Source organism: Pseudophryne corroboree, chromosome 9 (assembly GCF_028390025.1).
Source record: "Pseudophryne corroboree isolate aPseCor3 chromosome 9, aPseCor3.hap2, whole genome shotgun sequence".
NCBI classification, from domain to species: Eukaryota; Metazoa; Chordata; class Amphibia; order Anura; family Myobatrachidae; genus Pseudophryne; species Pseudophryne corroboree.
This window is the reverse complement of record NC_086452.1, coordinates 305,082,882-305,102,570: the sequence shown is the minus strand read 5'-3', so window position 1 is coordinate 305,102,570 and position 19,689 is coordinate 305,082,882. Positions and strand designations below refer to the sequence as shown.

Here is a 19,689-nt window from a genome sequence, read left to right as displayed (position 1 = left end):
TGTCAACAAAAGCCAGTATTTCACTCTTTTGGTGGCTTCAAAGTTCTCACCTCCTGGAGGGACGCAGGTTCGGGATTCAGACTTGGATCCTGGTGACCACAGATGCAAGCCTCCGAGGTTGGGGAGCAGTCACGCAAGGGAAAAGCTTCCAAGGACGATGGTCAAGTCAAGAAGTACTCCTTCACATAAACATTCTGGAATTGAGAGCTGTATACAACAGCCTTCATAAAGCGGCACACCTTCTTCAAGGTCGTCCCATACAGATCCAGTCAGACAATGTAACGGCAGTAGCTTACATAAACCGCCAGGGCGGAACAAAAAGCAGAGCAGCAATGGCAGAGGTGACAAAGATACTCCTCTGGGCAGAAAGACATGCAAAATCTGTCTGCAATTTTCATTCCGGGAGTGGACAACTGGGACGCAGACTTCCTCAGCAGACACGATCTCCATCCAGGAGAATGGGGTCTTCATCAAGAAGTCTTTGCAGAGGTAGCAGATCGTTGGGGCGTTCCAAAAGTAGATATGATGGCATCACGTCTCAACAAGAAGCTTCAGAAATATTGTTCCAGGTCGAGAGACCCACAAGCAATAGCAATGGATGCACTGGTGACCCAGTGGGTGTTTCAGTCGGTGTATCTGTTCCCTCCACTTCCACTAATACCAAAAGTTCTCAAGATCATCAGAAGAACAAGGGTTCAAGCAATTCTCATTGCTCCAGACTGGCCAAGGAGGGCTTGGTATCCAGATCTTCAGGAGTTATTACTGAAAGATCCTCGGCCTCTTCCTCTTCGCGAGGACCTGCTTCAGCAGGGGCCATTTGTTTATCAAGACTTACCGCGGCTGCGTTTGACGGCATGGCTGTTGAGCGCCAGAACCTAGCCCGTAAGGGTATTTCCAATGAAGTAATTCCCACTCTTATTCTGGCCAGGAAAGGGGTAACGTCCAAACATTACCATCGTATTTGGAGAAAATATGTATCTTGGTGTGAATCCAAGAAGTCTCCTGCAGTGCAGTTTAAATTAGGACGTCTTCTCCTATTTCTACAGGCTTGAGATTAGGGTCTATCATCAAGGTCCAAATTTCAGCCTTGTCCATTTTCTTTCAGAAACAGTTGGCTTCCCTTCCTGAGGTCCAGACGTTCGTGAAGGGGGTTCTGCGCATCCAACCTCCCTTTGTGTCTCCTGCGGCGCTATGGGATCTTAATGTGTTGTTGCAGTTCCTTAAATCGGACTGGTTTGAGCCTCTACAAGAGGTAGAGTTGAAGTTTCTCACTTGGAAAGTGGTCATGCTGTTGGCCTTGGCCTCAGACAGACGAGTGTCTGAATTAGGGGCTCTGTCACACAAGAGTCCTTATTTGATCTTTCATGAAGATAGAGCTGAACTGCAGACGCGTCAGCATTTTCTTCCAAAGGTTGTGTCTTATTTCCATATCATCCAACCTGTGGTGGTGCCAGTGGCTTCTGACACCTCAGCCGTTTCAAAGTCCTTGGATGTCGTCAGAGCGTTGAGGACTTATGTTGCAAGAACGGCTTGGATAAAGAAAACAGAATCTTTGTTTGTCCTCTATGACCCCCAACAATATGGGGGGTCCTGCTTCTAAGCAGACTATTGCGCACTGGATCAGAGGTACCGCTCAGCACGCTTATTCCACGGCAGGATTGCCGTTACCGAGTTCGGTAAAGGCCCACTCTACAAGGAAAGTGGGTTCTTCCTGGGTGGCTGCCCGGGGTGTCTCGGCGTTGCAAATTTGCCGGGCAGCTACTTGTTCAGGGGCAAACACTTTTGCTAAGTTTTACAGGTTTGACACCTTGGCTGCTGACGACCTTCAGTTTGTTCAGTCAGTTCTGCAGGAACATTAGCACTTTCCCGCCCGTACTGGGAGCTTTGGTACATCCCCATGGTACTAAAATGGACCTCAGCATCCTCTAGGATGTAAGAGAAAATAGGATTTTAATTACCTACCGGTAAATCCAATTCTCGTAGTCCGTAGAGGATGCTGGGCGCCCGCCCAGTGCTCATTTTTCCTGCAAATGACGTTTTGTCTTTTTACACAGGTTCTCACGTGTTAAGATGTTTTACATGAGTTGCTGTTACGTTATACATGCACGTTAGCATGGGTTATGTTAAAGGCAGGGCCGTTTCTAGACCTTGTGGCGCCCAGGGCGAAAGTTTCCTGTGGCGCGCCCCTCCCCTTCCCCCCCCATCACCCCAACCCCCCATCCCACCTTCCCCTCCAGGTAAAATACAGTTGGTGCACGCCGAGGACGCGTGCCCCAAAATAGAGGTGTGGCTTCTTCATAGGGAAGGGGCGTGGCTTCTTCATAAGGAAGGGGCATGCCCACAGTTATCCCCCTGTACTTGAACCCCGCTGTAGTTGTGACCCCAGTAGCTGTACCCCCAGTTAATTTCCCCCCAGTAGCTGTTCCCCCTGTAGCATTGCCTCTTTTAGTAGTGCCCCCAGTAGTTGTGCCCCTTGTAGCAGTGCCCCCTATAGTAGTGCCCCTGTAGTTGTGCCCCTTGTAGTTGTGCCACCAGTTGAATTGCACCTTGTAGCAGTGCCCCCAGTATGTGCCCCCTGTAGTTGTGCCCCCAGTAGTTGTGCCCCCCTGTAGATTTGCCCCCAGTAGTTGTGCCCCCTGTACTTGTGCCCTCCTGTAGTTGTGCCCCCAATAGTTGTGCCCAAGTTAATTTGCCCCCAGTATCTGTTCCCCCTGTAGCAGTGCCCCCTGTAGTTGTGCCCCCTGTAGTTGTGGCCCCTTGTAGCAGTGCCCCCTGTAGCAGTTCCCCCAGTAGCTGTGCCCCTTGTAGCTGTGCCCCCTGTAGTAGTGCCCTCTGTAGTAGTGCCGCTTTGAAACTCTAAAAAAAAAAGAAACACAATACTTACCAGCCTCGCTCCTGCTTCTGGACCGCTGCTGCCGCTGCTGTCTCTGGGCGCTGGCTCCATAGCAGCGCCGCACTGACACTAGGGGTAAATTTTGACCTCTAGCGTCAGTCAGCGACCCCGGCTGCAGCGGGCGCACATGGCGCTCGCTGCAGCCGGGGGGAGGGTGGATCAGTAGCTGCTCTTGCCACGGCGGTAGCGGTGCCCTCAGGGTTACGGCGTCCCGGGCAAAAAGCCTGCTTGCCCGTGGCAAGAGCGCTACTGGTTAAAGGCCATGTTAGGCGACATGTTTTTGGTATGGTGTGAGCTGGTGTGAATCTCGCCACTAGTTTAATGTAAATTCTTCTTTCGTAAATGTCCGTCTCCTCGGGCACAGTTCCTATACTGAGGTCTGGAGGAGGGGCATAGAGGGAGGAGCCATTTCACACTGTTGAAAAGTCTTAACGTGCCGAAGGCTCCTGCGGAACCGTCTATACCCCATGGTACTAAAATGGACCCCAGCATCCACTACGGACTTCGAGAAAAGAATTTACCGGTAGGTAATTAAAATCCTATTTTTTGCTCTATTGCATAGTTTACTATTATTATTGTCATTAGCACGGTTTAGTGTCCAGAGTGTGCACCTGCAATTTTTCTTCTTTCTTTGACATTGTGCAAATGTCAACATTAGTATTAGTGTTGGTATTAGGGTTAGTGGTAGTGGTAGGCTTACTTTAAGTAGACATTGCTGACATTTTATCAGTGTTGACATGATAAATATGTTGACAATATCGACATTCTTATGTTGACATTATGAATATCGACATGGTCAACTTTGAGAAAATATGCCCAATCTTTTCCTTGAGCAGAGTAATGCTTCATTTTGTAATCAATGCAGCACAAATCCTGTGTGAAAAAAAATTCTGTAAGATTGAATGTATGACTTTGTCTTCATAGTTTAAACGCCATATTGGGGAGAGTGAAGAAGACACGGATTTGTGGATCGGATACTGCTCATTTCATCTGGGTGACTACAAAAAATCTCTAGAGGTAACATACTCCCAGTCCAATACTGCACTGATACAATTAAGCAAACTTTGGGGAAAAAAGACAAGAACTCAAATTAATTTTGTTATTATTGTCATAGGTGTTGGAAACGTGGAAGGGAAGGGGGTTGCAAGGGGTGCACCTGATTATTATCCTATGCGATGTATAATTATCGCCAATATTTTATTACGAATAATACAATTAGTACATGGCGTGCAGACAGTAATTAAAAGTAGAAACCAAAGCAAAGGTCAAATAGGGCCATCCATGTGAGTGCTTATAATCAAAATGGAAAAAGAATATCATAGAATATCTTATTTAATATGTATGGGTGGTGCTTTCTAGAATAGAGGTATTGATAAACCAAAAAGAAAAGTCTTCTATTTTGGGCACTCATGCAGGTATTAGAATTATAACTAACTCATTATAGTATAGTTATATAAATAATGGAAATGATGATCGTTGTTGAAAAAAGTTTAATAAACTGTTAAAAAAAAAAAAATCCCTAGTGAATCTAATTCTTAATATCTATGGAAACAATTCCTATATATAATCCTGGTATTGGTTACCTTGATAAACTGGTCCACACTTCCACAATATCCTGTTATCGATGTATACCAAGTATTTCATATTAATGTAACATACTCAGATTCTATGACTGACAATGGGCATGATATACGTACCACTCTGTTAATTGGATACTTCTTCGTTCATATGGGTCTAATCAAAATTGTGTGTGTGTGGGGGAGAGGGTGTTGCTCTTGTAACACGTGGAAAATCTTTCAGTGGCCCTGCAAGTCGCCCCTGTCCCTGCCCGATCTTGCCCCTGACTTATGGATTTTTGTATGCAGCCCTATGGGACTGTGAACACAAATCTGTGAGTCTGGTGGTACTGTAAGTGCGGCATATAACTGCACTTGCGGACACAGGTAAGTTGCGTCTAATCGAATTGAGCCCATACCTGTATATTGCTACCATAACAAGATGTATTTGTAGGCAACTTTTGAATTGAAGCAGATTGGCAAAGTAGTATTTTAGAAATGTTTTTATTGAAACACCATGGAAATGAACATCACAGTATTCATTTGCATTGAACATCGACATTGGTAATTCATCCAAAAGTTTACAGTTTTGTATATAATGTCTGATCGTTATACAATCAAATGTTAGTCATACAAAATGCTCATAACTATTAGTCATGTCATACGTACAGCCTGATATAAATGGAAACATTTTTTTCTTTCATCAAGATTATGATCTCCCTCATTTTCCACTACTATAAACAATGAAGGGGGAACAAAGCAGCAGGATCGGAGAGCCAACAGCAGCACAATAGTATTCTAAACAAAACACAAATTATGTAGAATACTCTGCAATGATATAACTTGTTATATAGTTGCAATATCCAATTATGTAGGGCAACAAAGTGATATTGCGGAGTGTTGTGTGTCAATGCACAGTAGCATTGTAATTGTAAATACACAATGCCTATGTATGCTCTGTGGGCTAAATGACGCATGCAGTTTTCATATGAATCCAGGGATAATACCGGGTATGGATTGGAGTCAGATCTTTCCTACATTAATGGCTACTGAATCCTCCCCTTCCTCCCAACACACATGCAATTTTATTTTCTCTATTGTCCTAGTGGATGCTGGGGACTCCGTAAGGACCATGGGGAATAGACGGGCTCCGCAGGAGACAGGGCACTTTAAGAAAGAAATTGGATACTGGTGTGCTCTGGCTCCTCCCTCTATGTCCCTCCTCCAGACCTCAGTTTGAATCTGTGCCCGGACGAGCTGGGTGCTACTTAGTGAGCTCTCCTGAGCTTGCTAAAAAGAAAGTATTTTGTTAGGTTTTTTTATTTTCAGAGAGATCTGCTGGCAACAGACTCTCTGCTACGTGGGACTGAGGGGAGAGAAGCAGCCCTACTCACTGAAGATAGGTCCTGCTTCTTAGGCTACTGGACACCATTAGCTCCAGAGGGATCGTACACAGGATCGCACCCTTGGTCGTCCGATCCCGGAGCCGCGCCGCCGTCCCCCTCGCAGAGCCAGAAGACAGAAGCCGGTGTCAGAAGCAAGAAGACTTCGAAATCGGCGGCAGAAGACTCCAGTCTTCATATGAGGTAGCGCACAGCACTGCAGCTGTGCGCCATTGCTCCCACACTAAACCCACACACTCCGGTCACTGTAGGGTGCAGGGCGCAGGGGGGGGCGCCCTGGGCAGCAATTAGAGACCTCTTGGCAAAAGTGGGCATATATACAGTTGGGCACTGTATATATGCATGGGCCCCCGCCATATATTTTACACAGAAACGCGGGACAGAAGCCCGCCGCTGAGGGGGCGGGGCTTCTTCCTCGGCACTCACCAGCGCCATTTTCTCTCCACAGCTCTGCTGAGAGGAAGCTCCCCAGGCTCTCCCCTGCAGAATCACGGTAGAAGAGGGTAAAAAGAGAGGGGGGGCACATAAATTTGGCGCAAATACAATATATACAGCAGCTACTGGGTTAACACTAAGTTACTGTGTGACTCCTGGGACATATAGCGCTGGGGTGTGTGCTGGCATACTCTCTCTCTGTCTCTCCAAAGGGCCTTGTGGGGGAACTGTCTTCAAAAAGAGCTTCCCCTGTGTGTGTGGTGTGTCGGTACGCTTGTGTCGGCATGTTTGACGAGGATGGCTATGTGGAAACAGAGCGGGAGCAAATGAATGTGGGGTCGGCGCCGACACCCGATTGGATGGATATGGGGAAGGTTTTAAATGATAATGTTACTTCCTTGCATAAAAGGTTGGATAAAGCTGAAGCCTTGGGACAGCCGGGGTCTCAGCCCATACCTGATCCTATGTCGCAGAGGCCGTCACGGTCTCAGAAGCGCCCACTATCCCAAATTGTTGACACAGATGTTGACACGGATTCTGACTCCAGTGTCGATGGCGATGATGCAAAGTTACAGCCTAAAATGGCTAAAGCCACCCGTTACATGATTATAGCAATGAAGGATGTGTTGCACATCACAGAGGAAACCCCAGTCCCTGACAAGAGGGTTTATATGTATGGGGAAAAAGGCAAGAGGTGACTGTTCCCCCGTCACATGAGTTAAATGAGTTATGTGAAAAGGCTTGGGATTCTCCAGATAGAAAACTGCAGATTTCCAAACGGATGCTTATGGCGTATCCTTTCCCGCCAACGGACAGGTTACGCTGGGAATCCTCCCCTAGGGTGGACAAAGCTTTAACACGCTTATCCAAGAGGGTAGCCCTGCCGTCACAGGATACGGCCACCCTAAAAGATGCTGCGGATAGAAAGCAGGAGGGTATCCTGAAGTCCATTTATACACATTCAGGTACCCTACTAAGGCCGGCAATTGCGTCGGCCTGGATGTGTAGTGCTGTAGCAGCATGGACAGATACCTTATCTGAGGAACTTGATACCTTGGACAAGGATACTATAGTACTGACCCTGGGGCATATAAAAGAAGCTGTCCTGTATATGAGAGATGCCCAAAGAGACATTAGCCTACTGGGCTCTAGAATAAATGCAATGTCGATTTCTGCCAGAAGGGTCCTGTGGACTCGGCAATGGACAGGCGATGCCGACTCAAAAAGGCACAGGGAGGTTTTACCTTACAAGGGTGAGGAATTGTTTGGGGACGGTCTCTCGGACCTGGTCTCCACAGCTGCGGCTGGAAAGTCAAATTTTTTGCCATATATTCCCTCACAACCTAAGAAAGCACCATATTACCAAATGCAGTCCTTTCGATCACAGAGAGGCAAGAAAGTACGAGGTGCGTCCTTTCTTGCCAGAGGCAGGGGTAGAGGAAAAAAGCTGCATAATACAGCTAGTTCCCAGGAACAGAAGTCCTCCCCGGCCTCCACTAAATCCACCGCATGACGCTGGGGCTCCTCAGACGGAGCTAGGCCCGGTGGGGGCGCGTCTCCGAAATTTCAGCCACAAGTGGGTTCACTCCCAGGTGGATCCCTGGGCTATAGAGATTGTGTCTCAGGGATACAAGCTGGAATTCGAAGAGATGCCCCCTCACCGTTACCTCAAATCGGCCCTGCCAGCTTCCCCCTTAGAGAGGGAAATAGTGTTAGCTGCAATTCACAAATTGTATCTTCAGCAGGTGGTGGTAAAGGTTCCCCTCCTTCAACAGGGAAGGGGTTACTATTCGACCATGTTTGTGGTACCGAAACCGGACGGTTCGGTCAGACCCATATTGAATTTAAAATCCCTGAACATATACCTGAAACGGTTCAAGTTCAAGATGGAATCGCTCAGAGCGGTCATCGCAAGCCTGGAGGAGGGGGATTTTATGGTGTCTCTGGACATAAAGGATGCTTACCTTCATGTCCCCATTTATCCACCTCATCAGGAGTACCTCAGATTTGTGGTACAGGATTGTCATTACCAATTCCAGACGTTGCCGTTTGGTCTCTCCACGGCACCGAGAATATTTACCAAGGTAATGGCGGAAATGATGGTGCTCCTGCGACGGCAAGGAGTCAAAATTATCCCATACTTGGACGATCTCCTCATAAAGGCGAGGTCCAGAGAGCAGTTGCTGATCAGCGTGGCACGCTCTCGGGAAGTATTACAACAGCACGGCTGGATTCTGAATATTCCAAAGTTGCAGTTGATTCCTACAACTCGTCTGCCCTTCCTGGGCATGATTCTGGACACAGACCAGAAGAGGGTTTATCTCCCGATGGAGAAGGCTCAGGAGCTCATGACATTGGTCAGAGACCTATTAAAACCAAAACAGGTGTCGGTGCATCACTGCACGCGAGTCCTGGGAAAGATGGTGGCCTCATCCGAGGCCATTCCCTTCGGCAGGTTCCATGCGAGGACCTTTCAGTGGGATCTGTTGGACAAGTGGTCCGGATCACATCTACTGATGCATCGGCTGATCACCCTGTCCCCCAGGGCCATGGTGGCTGCAGAGTGCTCACCTTCTCGAGGGCCGCAGATTCGGCATTCAGGACTGGGTCCTGGTGACCACAGACGCAAGCCTCCGAGGGTGGGGAGCAGTCACACAGGGGAGAAATTTCCAAGGTCTGTGGTCAAGTCAGGAGACTTGTCTTCACATCAACATCCTGGAACTAAGGGCAATATACAACGCCCTACGACAAGCGGAGACCCTGCTTCGTGACCGACCGGTGCTGATTCAGTCAGTCAACATCACCGCAGTGGCTCATGTAAACCGCCAAGGCGGCACAAGGAGCAGGGTGGCGATGGCGGAAGCCACCAGAATTCTTCGCTGGGCGGAGAATCACGTAAGCGCACTGTCAGCAGTGTTCATTCCGGGAGTGGACAACTGGGAAGCAGACTTCCTCAGCAGGCACGACCTCCACCCGGGAGAGTGGGGACTTCACCAAGAAGTCTTCACGCAGATTGCAACTCGGTGGGAACTGCCACAAGTAGACATGATGGCATCCCGCCTCAACAAAAAGCTACAGAGATATTGCGCCAGGTCAAGAGACCCTCAGGCGATAGCTGTAGACGCTCTAGTGACAGCGTGGGTGTTCCAGTCGGTCTATGTATTTCCTCCTCTTCCTCTCATACCCAAGGTGCTGAGAATCATAAGAAGAAGAGGAGTGAGAACAATACTCATTGTTCCGGATTGGCCAAGAAGGACTTGGTATCCAGAGTTGCAAGAACTGCTCACAGAGGACCCATGGCCTCTGCCTCTAAGACAGGACTTGTTGCAACAGGGGCCCTGTCTGTTCCAAGACTTACCGCGGCTGCGTTTGACGGCATGGCGGTTTAACGCCGGATCCTAGCAGAAAAAGGCATTCCGGATGAGGTCATTCCTACGCTGATAAAGGCTAGGAAGGATGTGACGGCTAAACATTATCACCGTATATGGCGAAAATATGTTGCTTGGTGTGAGGCCAGGAATGCCCCTACGGAGGAATTCCAGCTGGGCCGTTTCCTTCACTTCCTACAGTCGAGAGTAACTTTGGGCCTAAAATTGGGTTCCATTAAGGTCCAGATTTCGGCCCTATCCATTTTCTTTCAAAAAGAACTGGCTTCTCTTCCTGAAGTCCAGACGTTTGTGAAGGGAGTGCTGCATATTCAGCCCCCTTTTGTGCCTCCAGTGGCACCTTGGGATCTTACCGTGGTGTTGAGTTTCCTGAAGTCACACTGGTTTGAGCCACTAAAAACCGTGGAGTTAAAATTTCTCACGTGGAAGGTGGTCATGCTATTAGCCTTGGCTTCAGCTAGGCGTGTGTCAGAATTAGCGGCTTTGTCACATAAAAGCCCCTATCTGGTTTTCCATATGGACAGGGCGGAATTGCGGACCCGTCCGTAATTTCTGCCAAAAGTGGTGTCATCTTTTCATATGAACCAACCTATCGTGGTGCCTGTGGCTACTCGTGACTTGGAGGATTCCGAGTTACTAGATGTGGTCAGGGCTTTGAAGGTTTATGTAGCCAGAACGGCTAGAGTCAGGAAAACTGAGTCACTGTTTATCCTGTATGCACCCAACAAGCTGGGTGCTCCTGCTTCAAAGCAAACTATTGCTCGCTGGATCTGTAACACGATTCAGCAGGCTCATTCTGCGGCAGGATTGCCGCAGCCAAAATCAGTAAAAGCCCATTCCACAAGGAAGGTGGGCTCTTCTTGGGCGGCTGCCCGAGGGGTCTCGGCATTACAGCTTTGCCGAGCAGCTACTTGGTCGGGTTCAAACACTTTTGCAAAGTTCTACAAGTTTGATACCCTGGCTGAGGAGGACCTTGTGTTTGCTCATTCGGTGCTGCAGAGTCATCCGCACTCTCCCGCCCGTTTGGAAGCTTTGGTATAATCCCCATGGTCCTTACGGAGTCCCCAGCATCCACTAGGACGTTAGAGAAAATAAGATTTCTCTGACGTCCTAGTGGATGCTGGGAACTCCGTAAGGACCATGGGGAATAGACGGCTCCGCAGGAGAATGGGCACATCTAAAGAAAGAATTAGGACTATCTGGTGTGCACTGGCTCCTCCCCCTATGACCCTCCTCCAAGCCTCAGTTAGATTTCTTTGCCCGGCTGAGCTGGATGCACACTAGGGGCTCTCCTGAGCTCCTAGAAAGAAAGTATAATTTAGGTTTTTTATTTTACAGTGAGACCTGCTGGCAACAGGCTCACTGCAGCGAGGGACTAAGGGGAGAAGTAGCGAACCTACCTAAGTGGTGGTAGCTTGGGCTTCTTAGGCTACTGGACACCATTAGCTCCAGAGGGATCGCACACAGGAACCGACCTCGTCGTCCGTTCCCGGAGCCGCGCCGCCGTCCCCCTTACAGAGTCAGAAGCAAGAAGGTCCGGAAAATCGGCGGCTGAAGACTTCTGTCTTCTCCAAGGTAGCGCACAGCACTGCAGCTGTGCGCCATTGCTCCTCATGCACACCACACACTGCGGTCACTGATGGGTGCAGGGCGCTGGGGGGGGGCGCCCTGAGCAGCAATAAATAACACCTTGGCTGGCAAACTGACACCATATATAGCCCCAGAGGCTATATAGGTGTATATTAACCCCTGCCAGAAATCTTAAAATTGCGGGAGAAAGCCCGCCGAAAAAGGGGCGGAGCCATCTTCCTCAGCACACTGGCGCCATTTTCCCTCACAGCTCCGCTGGAAGGATCGCTCCCTGGCTCTCCCCTGCAGTCCTGCACTACAGAAAGGGTAAAAAAGAGAGGGGGGGCACAAATTTAGGTGCAGTATAATATATATGCAGCTATAAGGGGAAAACACACTTTATAGGTGATATCCCTGTGGTATATAGCGCTCTGGTGTGTGCTGGCATACTCTCCCTCTGTCTCCCCAAAGGGCTTTGTGGGGTCCTGTCCTCTGTCAGAGCATTCCCTGTGTGTGTGTGCTGTATGTCGGTACCGCTGTGTCGACATGTACGATGAGAAGAATGATGTGGAGGCAGAGCAAATGCATGTAAGTGTGTTGTCACCCCCTGAAGGGTCGACACCTGTGTGGATGGACTTATGGAAGGAATTACGTGACAGTGTCAGCTCCTTACATAAAAGGTTTGACGACATAGGACAGCCGGCTACTCAGCTTGTGACTGTTCCAGCGTCTCAAATGTCATCAGGGGCTTTAAAACGCCCGCTACCTCAGATGGCAGACACAGATGTCGACACGGATACCGACTCCATTGTCGACGACGATGAGACTAATGTACCCTCCAATAGGTCCACCCGTTACATGATTGAGGCAATGAAAAATGTATTACACATTTCTGATAGTACCCCAGGTACCACAAAAAAGGGTATTATGTTCGGTGAGAAAAAACTCCCAGTAGTTTTTCCTGCATCTGAGGAATTAAATGAGGTGTGTGTGCGGAAGCCTGGACTTCCCCCGATAAGAAATTGATAATTTCTAAACGGTTATTGGCAGCGTACCCTTTCCCGCCAGAGGATAGGTCACGTTGGGAAACATCCCCTAGGGTAGATAAAGCGCTTACACGTTTATCAAAACAGGTGGCACTACCGTCTCTGGATACGGCCGCCCTAAAGGATCCTGCCGATAGAAAGCAGGAAGCTACCCTAAAAGCGATATATACACACACGGGCATTATATTGCGACCAGCGATTGCATCAGCATGGATGTGCAGTGCTGCTGCTGCGTGGTCAGATTCCCTGTTGGATAATATTGATACCCTGGATAGGGACAATATTTTGCTGACAGTAGAGCATATAAAAGACGCTGTCTTATACATGCGTGATGCACAGAGGGATATTTGCCGGCTGGCATCAAAAATAAGTGCAATGTCCATTGCCGCCAGAAGGGGGTTATGGACTCGGCAGTGGTCAGGTGATGCCGATTCAAAAAGGCACATGGAAGTTTTGCCTTATAAGGGGGTGAAACTGTTTGGGGATGGTCTTTCAGACCTCGTTTCCACAGCTACGGCTGGGAAATCGACATTTTTGCCACAAGCTACCCCACAGCAAAAGAAAGCACCGTATTATCAAGTACAGTCCTTTCGGCCCCAAAAACACAAGAGGGCTCGAGGCGCGTCCTTTCTGCCGAGAGGCAAAGGTAGAGGGAAAAAGCTGCAGCATACAGCCAGTTCCCAAGAGCAAAAGTCCTCCCCCGCGTCCGGTAAGTCCACAGCATGACGCTGGGGCTTCACAGGGGGACCCGGGTACGGTGGGGGCCCGTCTCAGAAATTTCAGCACACAGTGGGCTCTCTCACAGGTGGATCCCTGGACCCTTCAAGTAGTATCTCAGGGGTACAGGCTGGAATTCGAGACGTCCCCCCCCCCACCGTTTTCTAAAATCTGCCTTACCAGCAACTCCCTCTGCCAGGGAGGCAGTGTTGGTGGCTATCCAAAAACTGTATTCACAGCAAGTGATTGTCAAGGTACCCCTCCTTCAGCAAGGAAAGAGTTACTATTCCACAATGTTTGTGGTACCGAAACCGGACGGTTCGGTGAGACCCATCTTAAATTTAAAAGCCTTGAACACTTATATCAAAAGGTTCAAGTTCAAGATGGAATCGCTCAGGGCGGTTATTGCGAGCCTGGACGAGGGGGATTACATGGTCTCCCTGGACATCAAGGATGCGTACCTACATGTCCCCATTTACCCCCCTCACCAGGAGTACCTCAGATTTGTGGTACAGGACTGTCACTATCAGTTCCAGACGCTGCCGTTTGAGTTATCCACGGCACCGAGGGTCTTTACCAAGGTAATGGCCGAAATGATGATACTCCTTCGCAAGAAGGGAGTTTTAATTATCCCGTACTTGGACGATCTCCTGATAAAGGCGAGGTCCAAAGAACAGTTGGTAGTGGGGGTAGCACTTTCTCGGGAAGTGCTACAACAGCACGGCTGGATTCTCAATATTCCAAAGTCACAGCTGGTCCCGGCGACACGTCTTCTGTTCCTGGGAATGATTCTGGACACAGACCAGAAAAAAGTGTTTCTTCCAGTGGAAAAAGCCGAGGAGTTGTCATCTCTAGTCAGAGATCTCCAAAAACCGGGACAGGTGTCGGTACATCAATGCACACGAGTCCTGGGAAAAATGGTAGCTTCGTACGAAGCAATTCCATTCGGAAGGTTCCACGCAAGGACTTTCCAGTGGGACCTGTTGGACAAATGGTCCGGGTCCCATCTCCAGATGCAACAGCGGATAACCCTGTCGGCAAGGACCAGGGTGTCGCTGCTGTGGTGGCTGCAGAGGGCTCATCTACTAGAGGGCCGCAGATTCGGAATACAGGACTGGGTCCTGGTGACCACGGATGCCAGCCTTCGGGGCTGGGGGGCAGTCACACAGGGAAGACATTTCCAAGGACTGTGGTCAGATCAGGAGATTTCGCTTCACATAAATATTCTGGAGCTAAGGGCCATCTACAATGCCCTAAGCCAAGCAAGGCCCCTGCTTCAGAACCAGTCGGTACTGATCCAATCAGACAACATCACGGCGGTCGCCCATGTAAACAGACAGGGCGGCACAAGAAGCAGGGGGGCAATGGCAGAAGCTACAAGGATTCTCCGATGGGCGGAAAATCATGTGTTAGCACTGACAGCAGTGTTCATTCCGGGAGTGGACAACTGGGAAGCAGATTTCCTCAGCAGGCACAACCTCCACCCGGGAGAATGGGGACTTCATCCAGAAGTCTTCCAAATGCTGGTTAACCGGTGGGAAAGACCACAGGTGGACATGATGGCGTCCCGCCTCAACAAAAAGCCAAAAAGATATTGCGCCAGGTCAAGGGACCCTCAGGCGATCGCTGTGGACGCTCTAGTAACACCGTGGGTGTACCAGTCGGTTTATGTGTTTCCTCCTCTGCCTCTCATTCACAAGGTACTGAGAATAATACGAAGGCGAGGAGTGAAAACTATACTCGTGGTTCCGGATTGGCCAAGAAGAGCTTGGTACCCGGAACTTCAAGAGATGCTTTCAGAGGACCCTTGGCCTCTGCCGCTCAGACAGGACCTGCTGCAGCAGGGGCCCTGTCTGTTCCAAGACTTACCGCGGCTGCGTTTGACGGCATGGCGGTTGAACACCGGATCCTGAAGGAAAAGGGTATTCCGGAGGAAGTCATTCCTACCCTGATCAAAGCCAGGAAGGATGTCACCACAAACCATTATCACCGCATTTGGCGAAAATATGTTGCTTGGTGTGAGGCCAGGAAGGCCCCAACAGAGGAATTTCAACTGGGTCGATTCCTGCATTTCCTGCAAACAGGGGTGACGTTGGGCCTCAAATTGGGGTCCATTAAGGTCCAGATTTCGGCCCTGTCGATTTTCTTCCAGAAAGAACTGGCTTCCCTGCCTGAAGTTCAGACTTTTGTCAAGGGAGTTCTGCATATTCAGCCTCCTTTTGTGCCCCCAGTGGCACCTTGGGATCTCAATGTGGTTTTGGAGTTCCTGAAATCACATTGGTTTGAACCACTTAAGACTGTGGATTTGAAATATCTCACGTGGAAAGTGGTCATGCTGTTGGCCCTGGCTTCGGCCAGGCGTGTGTCAGAATTGGCGGCTTTGTCCTATAAAAGCCCTTATCTATTTTTCCATATGGATAGGGCAGAATTGAGGACTCGTCCTCCGTTTCTCCCGAAGGTGGTATCAGCGTTTCACTTGAACCAGCCTATTGTGGTGCCTGCGGCTACTGGGAACTTGGAGGATTCCAAGTTACTGGACGTAGTCAGGGCCCTGAAAATTTATGTTTCCAGGACGGCTGGAGTCAGGAAAACTGACGCGCTGTTTATCCTGTATGCACCCAACAAACTGGGTGCTCCTGCTTCTAAGCAGACTATTGCGCGCTGGATTTGTAGCACTATTCAGCTGGCGCATTCTGCGGTAGGACTACCGCAGCCTAAATCTGTAAAAGCCCATTCCGCAAGGAAGGTGGGCTCATCTTGGGCGGCTGCCCGAGGGGTCTCGGCTTTACAACTTTGCCGAGCTGCTACTTGGTCAGGGGCAAACACGTTTGCAAAATTCTACAAATTTGATACCCTGGCTGAGGAGGACCTGGAGTTCTCTCATTCGGTGTTGCAGAGTCGTCCGCACTCTCCCGCCCGTTTGGGAGCTTTGGTATAATCCCCATGGTCCTTACGGAGTTCCCAGCATCCACTAGGACGTCAGAGAAAATAAGAATTTACTCACCGGTAATTCTATTTCTCGTAGTCCGTAGTGGATGCTGGGCGCCCATCCCAAGTGCGGATTGTCTGCAATACTTGTAAATAGTTATTGTTACACAAATCGGGTTATTATTGCGAGCCATCTGTTCAGAGGCTCCTTTTGTTATCATACTGTTAACTGGGTATAGTATCACAAGTTATACGGTGTGATTGGTGTGGCTGGTATGAGTCTTACCCGGGATTCAAAATCCTTCCTTATTGTGTCAGCTCTTCCGGGCACAGTGTCCTAACTGAGGCTTGGAGGAGGGTCATAGGGGGAGGGACCAGTGCACACCAGATAGTCCTAATTCTTTCTTTAGATGTGCCCAGTCTCCTGTGGAGCCGTCTATTCCCCATGGTCCTTACGGAGTTCCCAGCATCCACTACGGACTACGAGAAATAGAATTACAGGTGAGTAAATTTTTATTTTTACTTACCGGTAAATCTATTTCTCGTAGTCCGTAGTGGATTCTGGGCGCCCGTCCCAAGTGCGGACTTTTTTCTGCAATGCTTGTATATAGTTATTGCTTACATAAGGGTTATGTTATAGTTGCATCAGGGTTGATCTGATGCTCTGTTATTGTTCATACTGTTAACTGGATAAGTTTATCACAAGTTATACGGTGTGATTGGTGTGGCTGGTATGAGTCTTGCCCTGGATTCCAAAATCCTTTCCTTGTACTGTCGGCTCTTCCGGGCACAGTTTCTCTAACTGAGGTCTGGAGGAGGGACATAGAGGGAGGAACCAGAGCACACCAGTATCCAATTTCTTAAAGTGCCCTGTCTCCTGCGGAGCCCGTCTATTCCAATGGTCCTTACAGAGTCCCCAGCATCCACTACGGACTACGAGAAATAGATTTACCGGTAAGTAAAATCTTATTATTTTCATTATTGGTTTCAAGCTATAATTTGGTGATTACAGTATAATGTAATCTTAAAACGGACTATCGGTTATGACATTTCATTTGATATGTGCATATGATACACCATGTAAACAGACTGTTTAGTCTGTAAATTCCCAGTAACAATATTACTGTACTGCACCGTACTGTACTGTAGACCATTTTGAGGAGTGTGTGGACAGTTTACATATCCCGCTGCTAGAGAGGTAACTAGGCACGCACAATACTGTGTCCTACCCCTCCACATACCACTCAAGATTGTGTATCGGGAGCAAACACCTGATTTTTTTTGGTAGAGGGCTTGGGGTTACAGATATATGAAAGAGATTAGATATATTAATTATCTATCTATCTATCTATCTATCTATCTATCTATCTATCTATCTATCTATCTATCTATCTATCGCTCAAAAAAATAAAGGGAACACTTAAACAGCACAATGTAACTCCAAGTCAATCACACTTCTGTGAAATCAAACTGTCCACTTAGGAAGCAACACTGATTGACAATCAATTTCACATGCTGTTGTGCAAATGGAATAGACAACAGGTGGAAATTATAGGCAATTAGCAAGACACCCCCAATAAAGGAGTTGTTCTGCAGGTGGTGACCACAGACCACTTCTCAGCTCCTATGCTTTCTGGCTGATGTTTTGGTCACTTTTTGAAAGCTGGCGGTGCTTTCACTCTAGTGGGGTGGTCTTCTGTTTGCCGGCGGTCGGGCTCCCGGCGCTCAGTATACCGGCGCCGGGAGCCCGACAGCCGGCATACCGACACTTATTTTCCCTCGTGGGGGTCCACGACCCCCATAGAGGGAGAATAAATTAGTGTGGCGCGCGTAGCGAGCCCGCAAGGGGCTCATTTGCGCTCGCCAAGCTGTCGGTAAGCCGGCGGTCGGGCTCCCGGCGCCGGGATGCTGGTCGCCGGGAGCCCGACCGCCGGCCAGCCGTAGTGAACCCCTCTAGTGGTAGCATGAGACGGAGTCTACAACCCACACAAGTGGCTCAGGTAGTGCAGCTCATCCAGGATGGCACATCAATCCGAGCTGTGGCAAAAAGGTTTGCTGTGTCTGTCAGCGTAGTGTCCAGAGCATGGAGGCGCTACCAGGAGACAGGCCAGTACATCAGGAGACCGTAGGAGAGCAACAACCCAGCAGCAGGACCGCTACCTCCGCCTTTGGGCAAGGAGGAACAGAAGGAGCACTGCCAGAGCCCTGCAAAATGACCTCCAGCAAGCCACAAATGTGCATGTGTCTACTCAAACGATCAGAAACAGACTCCATGAGGGTGGTATGAGGACCCGACGTCCACAGGTGGGGGTTGTGCTTACAGCCTAACACCGTGCAGGACGTTTGGCATTTGCCAGAGAACACCAAGATTGGCAAATTTGCCACTGGCGCCCTGTGCTCATCACAGATGAAAGCAGGGGGTCAGTGTAAAAAGGGCGGCTTAAGGGTGGGAGCGCGGTTTTAACCGCTCTCTGGGACGGCTCAGCAGTACTGCGGTGCGGCGCTGTGAGGGGCGCCCTGAGCCAGCACAAAGCCCTACACTGACCACATCAAGCCTGTCGGGGTCCGTGGATCTCAGCCAGCTAAAAATTCCTCAGGCCGGTATAATCTTCAAGAGCGGGAAGATGGCGCCATTGAAGGGGCGGAGCTTCTCAGAGCGGACCCAGCAGCGTTCAGCGCCATTTTTCCTGCCTGCAATCACTGCCAGTGGATGTCCAGGTCCCTCCAGAGCAACTCCAGCTATCTGTACGGTACCAAGGGGTTGTAGAAGGGAGGGGAGGCTGTATACAGGGTGTGTCTCCTATTAAGGAACTCAGTCAGGGTCTCCCTATACCTCTAAAAGCGCTGTGTGTGGGTTGGCTCCAATCTCTGTGTCTCTCTGCCATTCTTGGGGGGAAGCTCTGTCTACCCAATACCCTGTGTGTTTGTGGGGTGTTTGGTGTGTGTGTGACAACATGTCTAGGGACACTTTCATATGCTGCAGAGGATTTATCTTCCCAGGAGGACTCCATACCAGGTAATCAGGATTGCACTGTTGTAGCGCAGATCCCAGCTAGAGAGCCAGAATGGTTAGTCTCTCTGAGGGGGACTATTTCTCAGATTTCTGATAGGGATGCTAGGACTGAGCATGCCACTCAGGTCTTAAAATCCTCTATGGTTGTATGGTCTGATACTGCTTCTTCCGGGTCCCCTGCGGTACATTCTCACAAACGTGCACTTGCAATGCTTATGCAGGCTGATACGGACACCGATTCTGACACTGCAGACGGTGACGGGGATGTGTCGAGGGGGACGGCAGCACTTGCTAAGGGGGTGCAGTTGATGATTGAAGCTGTACGGGATGTGTTACACATTACTGACACAGCTCCTGAGCAGGTGGAGGAGGCCTTTTTCACTGACCGTAAAAAGCCCCCCCTCACCTTCCCGGCGTCCAAAGAATTAAATGCTAACTTTGAAAAAGCCTGGGAAAATCCGGAAAAGAAATTCCAGATCCCTAAGAGGGTCTTAGTTGCTTTTCCTTTCCTAGAAGAAGATAGGAAAAAGTGAGTCTCCTCCGATAGTTGACGCCTCTGTCTCCAGGCTGTCCAAACTGGTGGTTTTACCAGTCCCTGGATCTACCGCGTTGAAAGAACCTGCAGATTGCAAGGTGGATGCTATGCTAAAATCCATTTACACGGTTTCAGGGGCTATACTGCAGTGTCCGCAACGCGGGGTCCTGAGCCACTGCTCCCGCTGACTGGACGTTAGCTCCGGGGG

At 49.3% G+C, this 19,689-nt stretch overlaps 1 protein-coding gene across 3 annotated transcripts in view; it reads left to right on the top strand.

The window, feature by feature from the left end:
* IFT56 (intraflagellar transport 56) overlaps positions 1 to 19,689 on the top strand; it is a 417,739-nt gene that overhangs the window by 78,567 nt on the left and 319,483 nt on the right. For 2 of the 3 annotated variants that reach the window (XM_063940414.1, XM_063940413.1), the window contains one exon: positions 3,818 to 3,910. The exons of the other annotated variant lie outside the window; for it this stretch is intronic. In XM_063940414.1, coding sequence (XP_063796484.1) covers positions 3,818 to 3,910 — 93 coding nt within the window. The remainder of the gene's footprint in view (positions 1 to 3,817; positions 3,911 to 19,689) is intronic. 3 annotated transcript variants of the gene reach the window in all.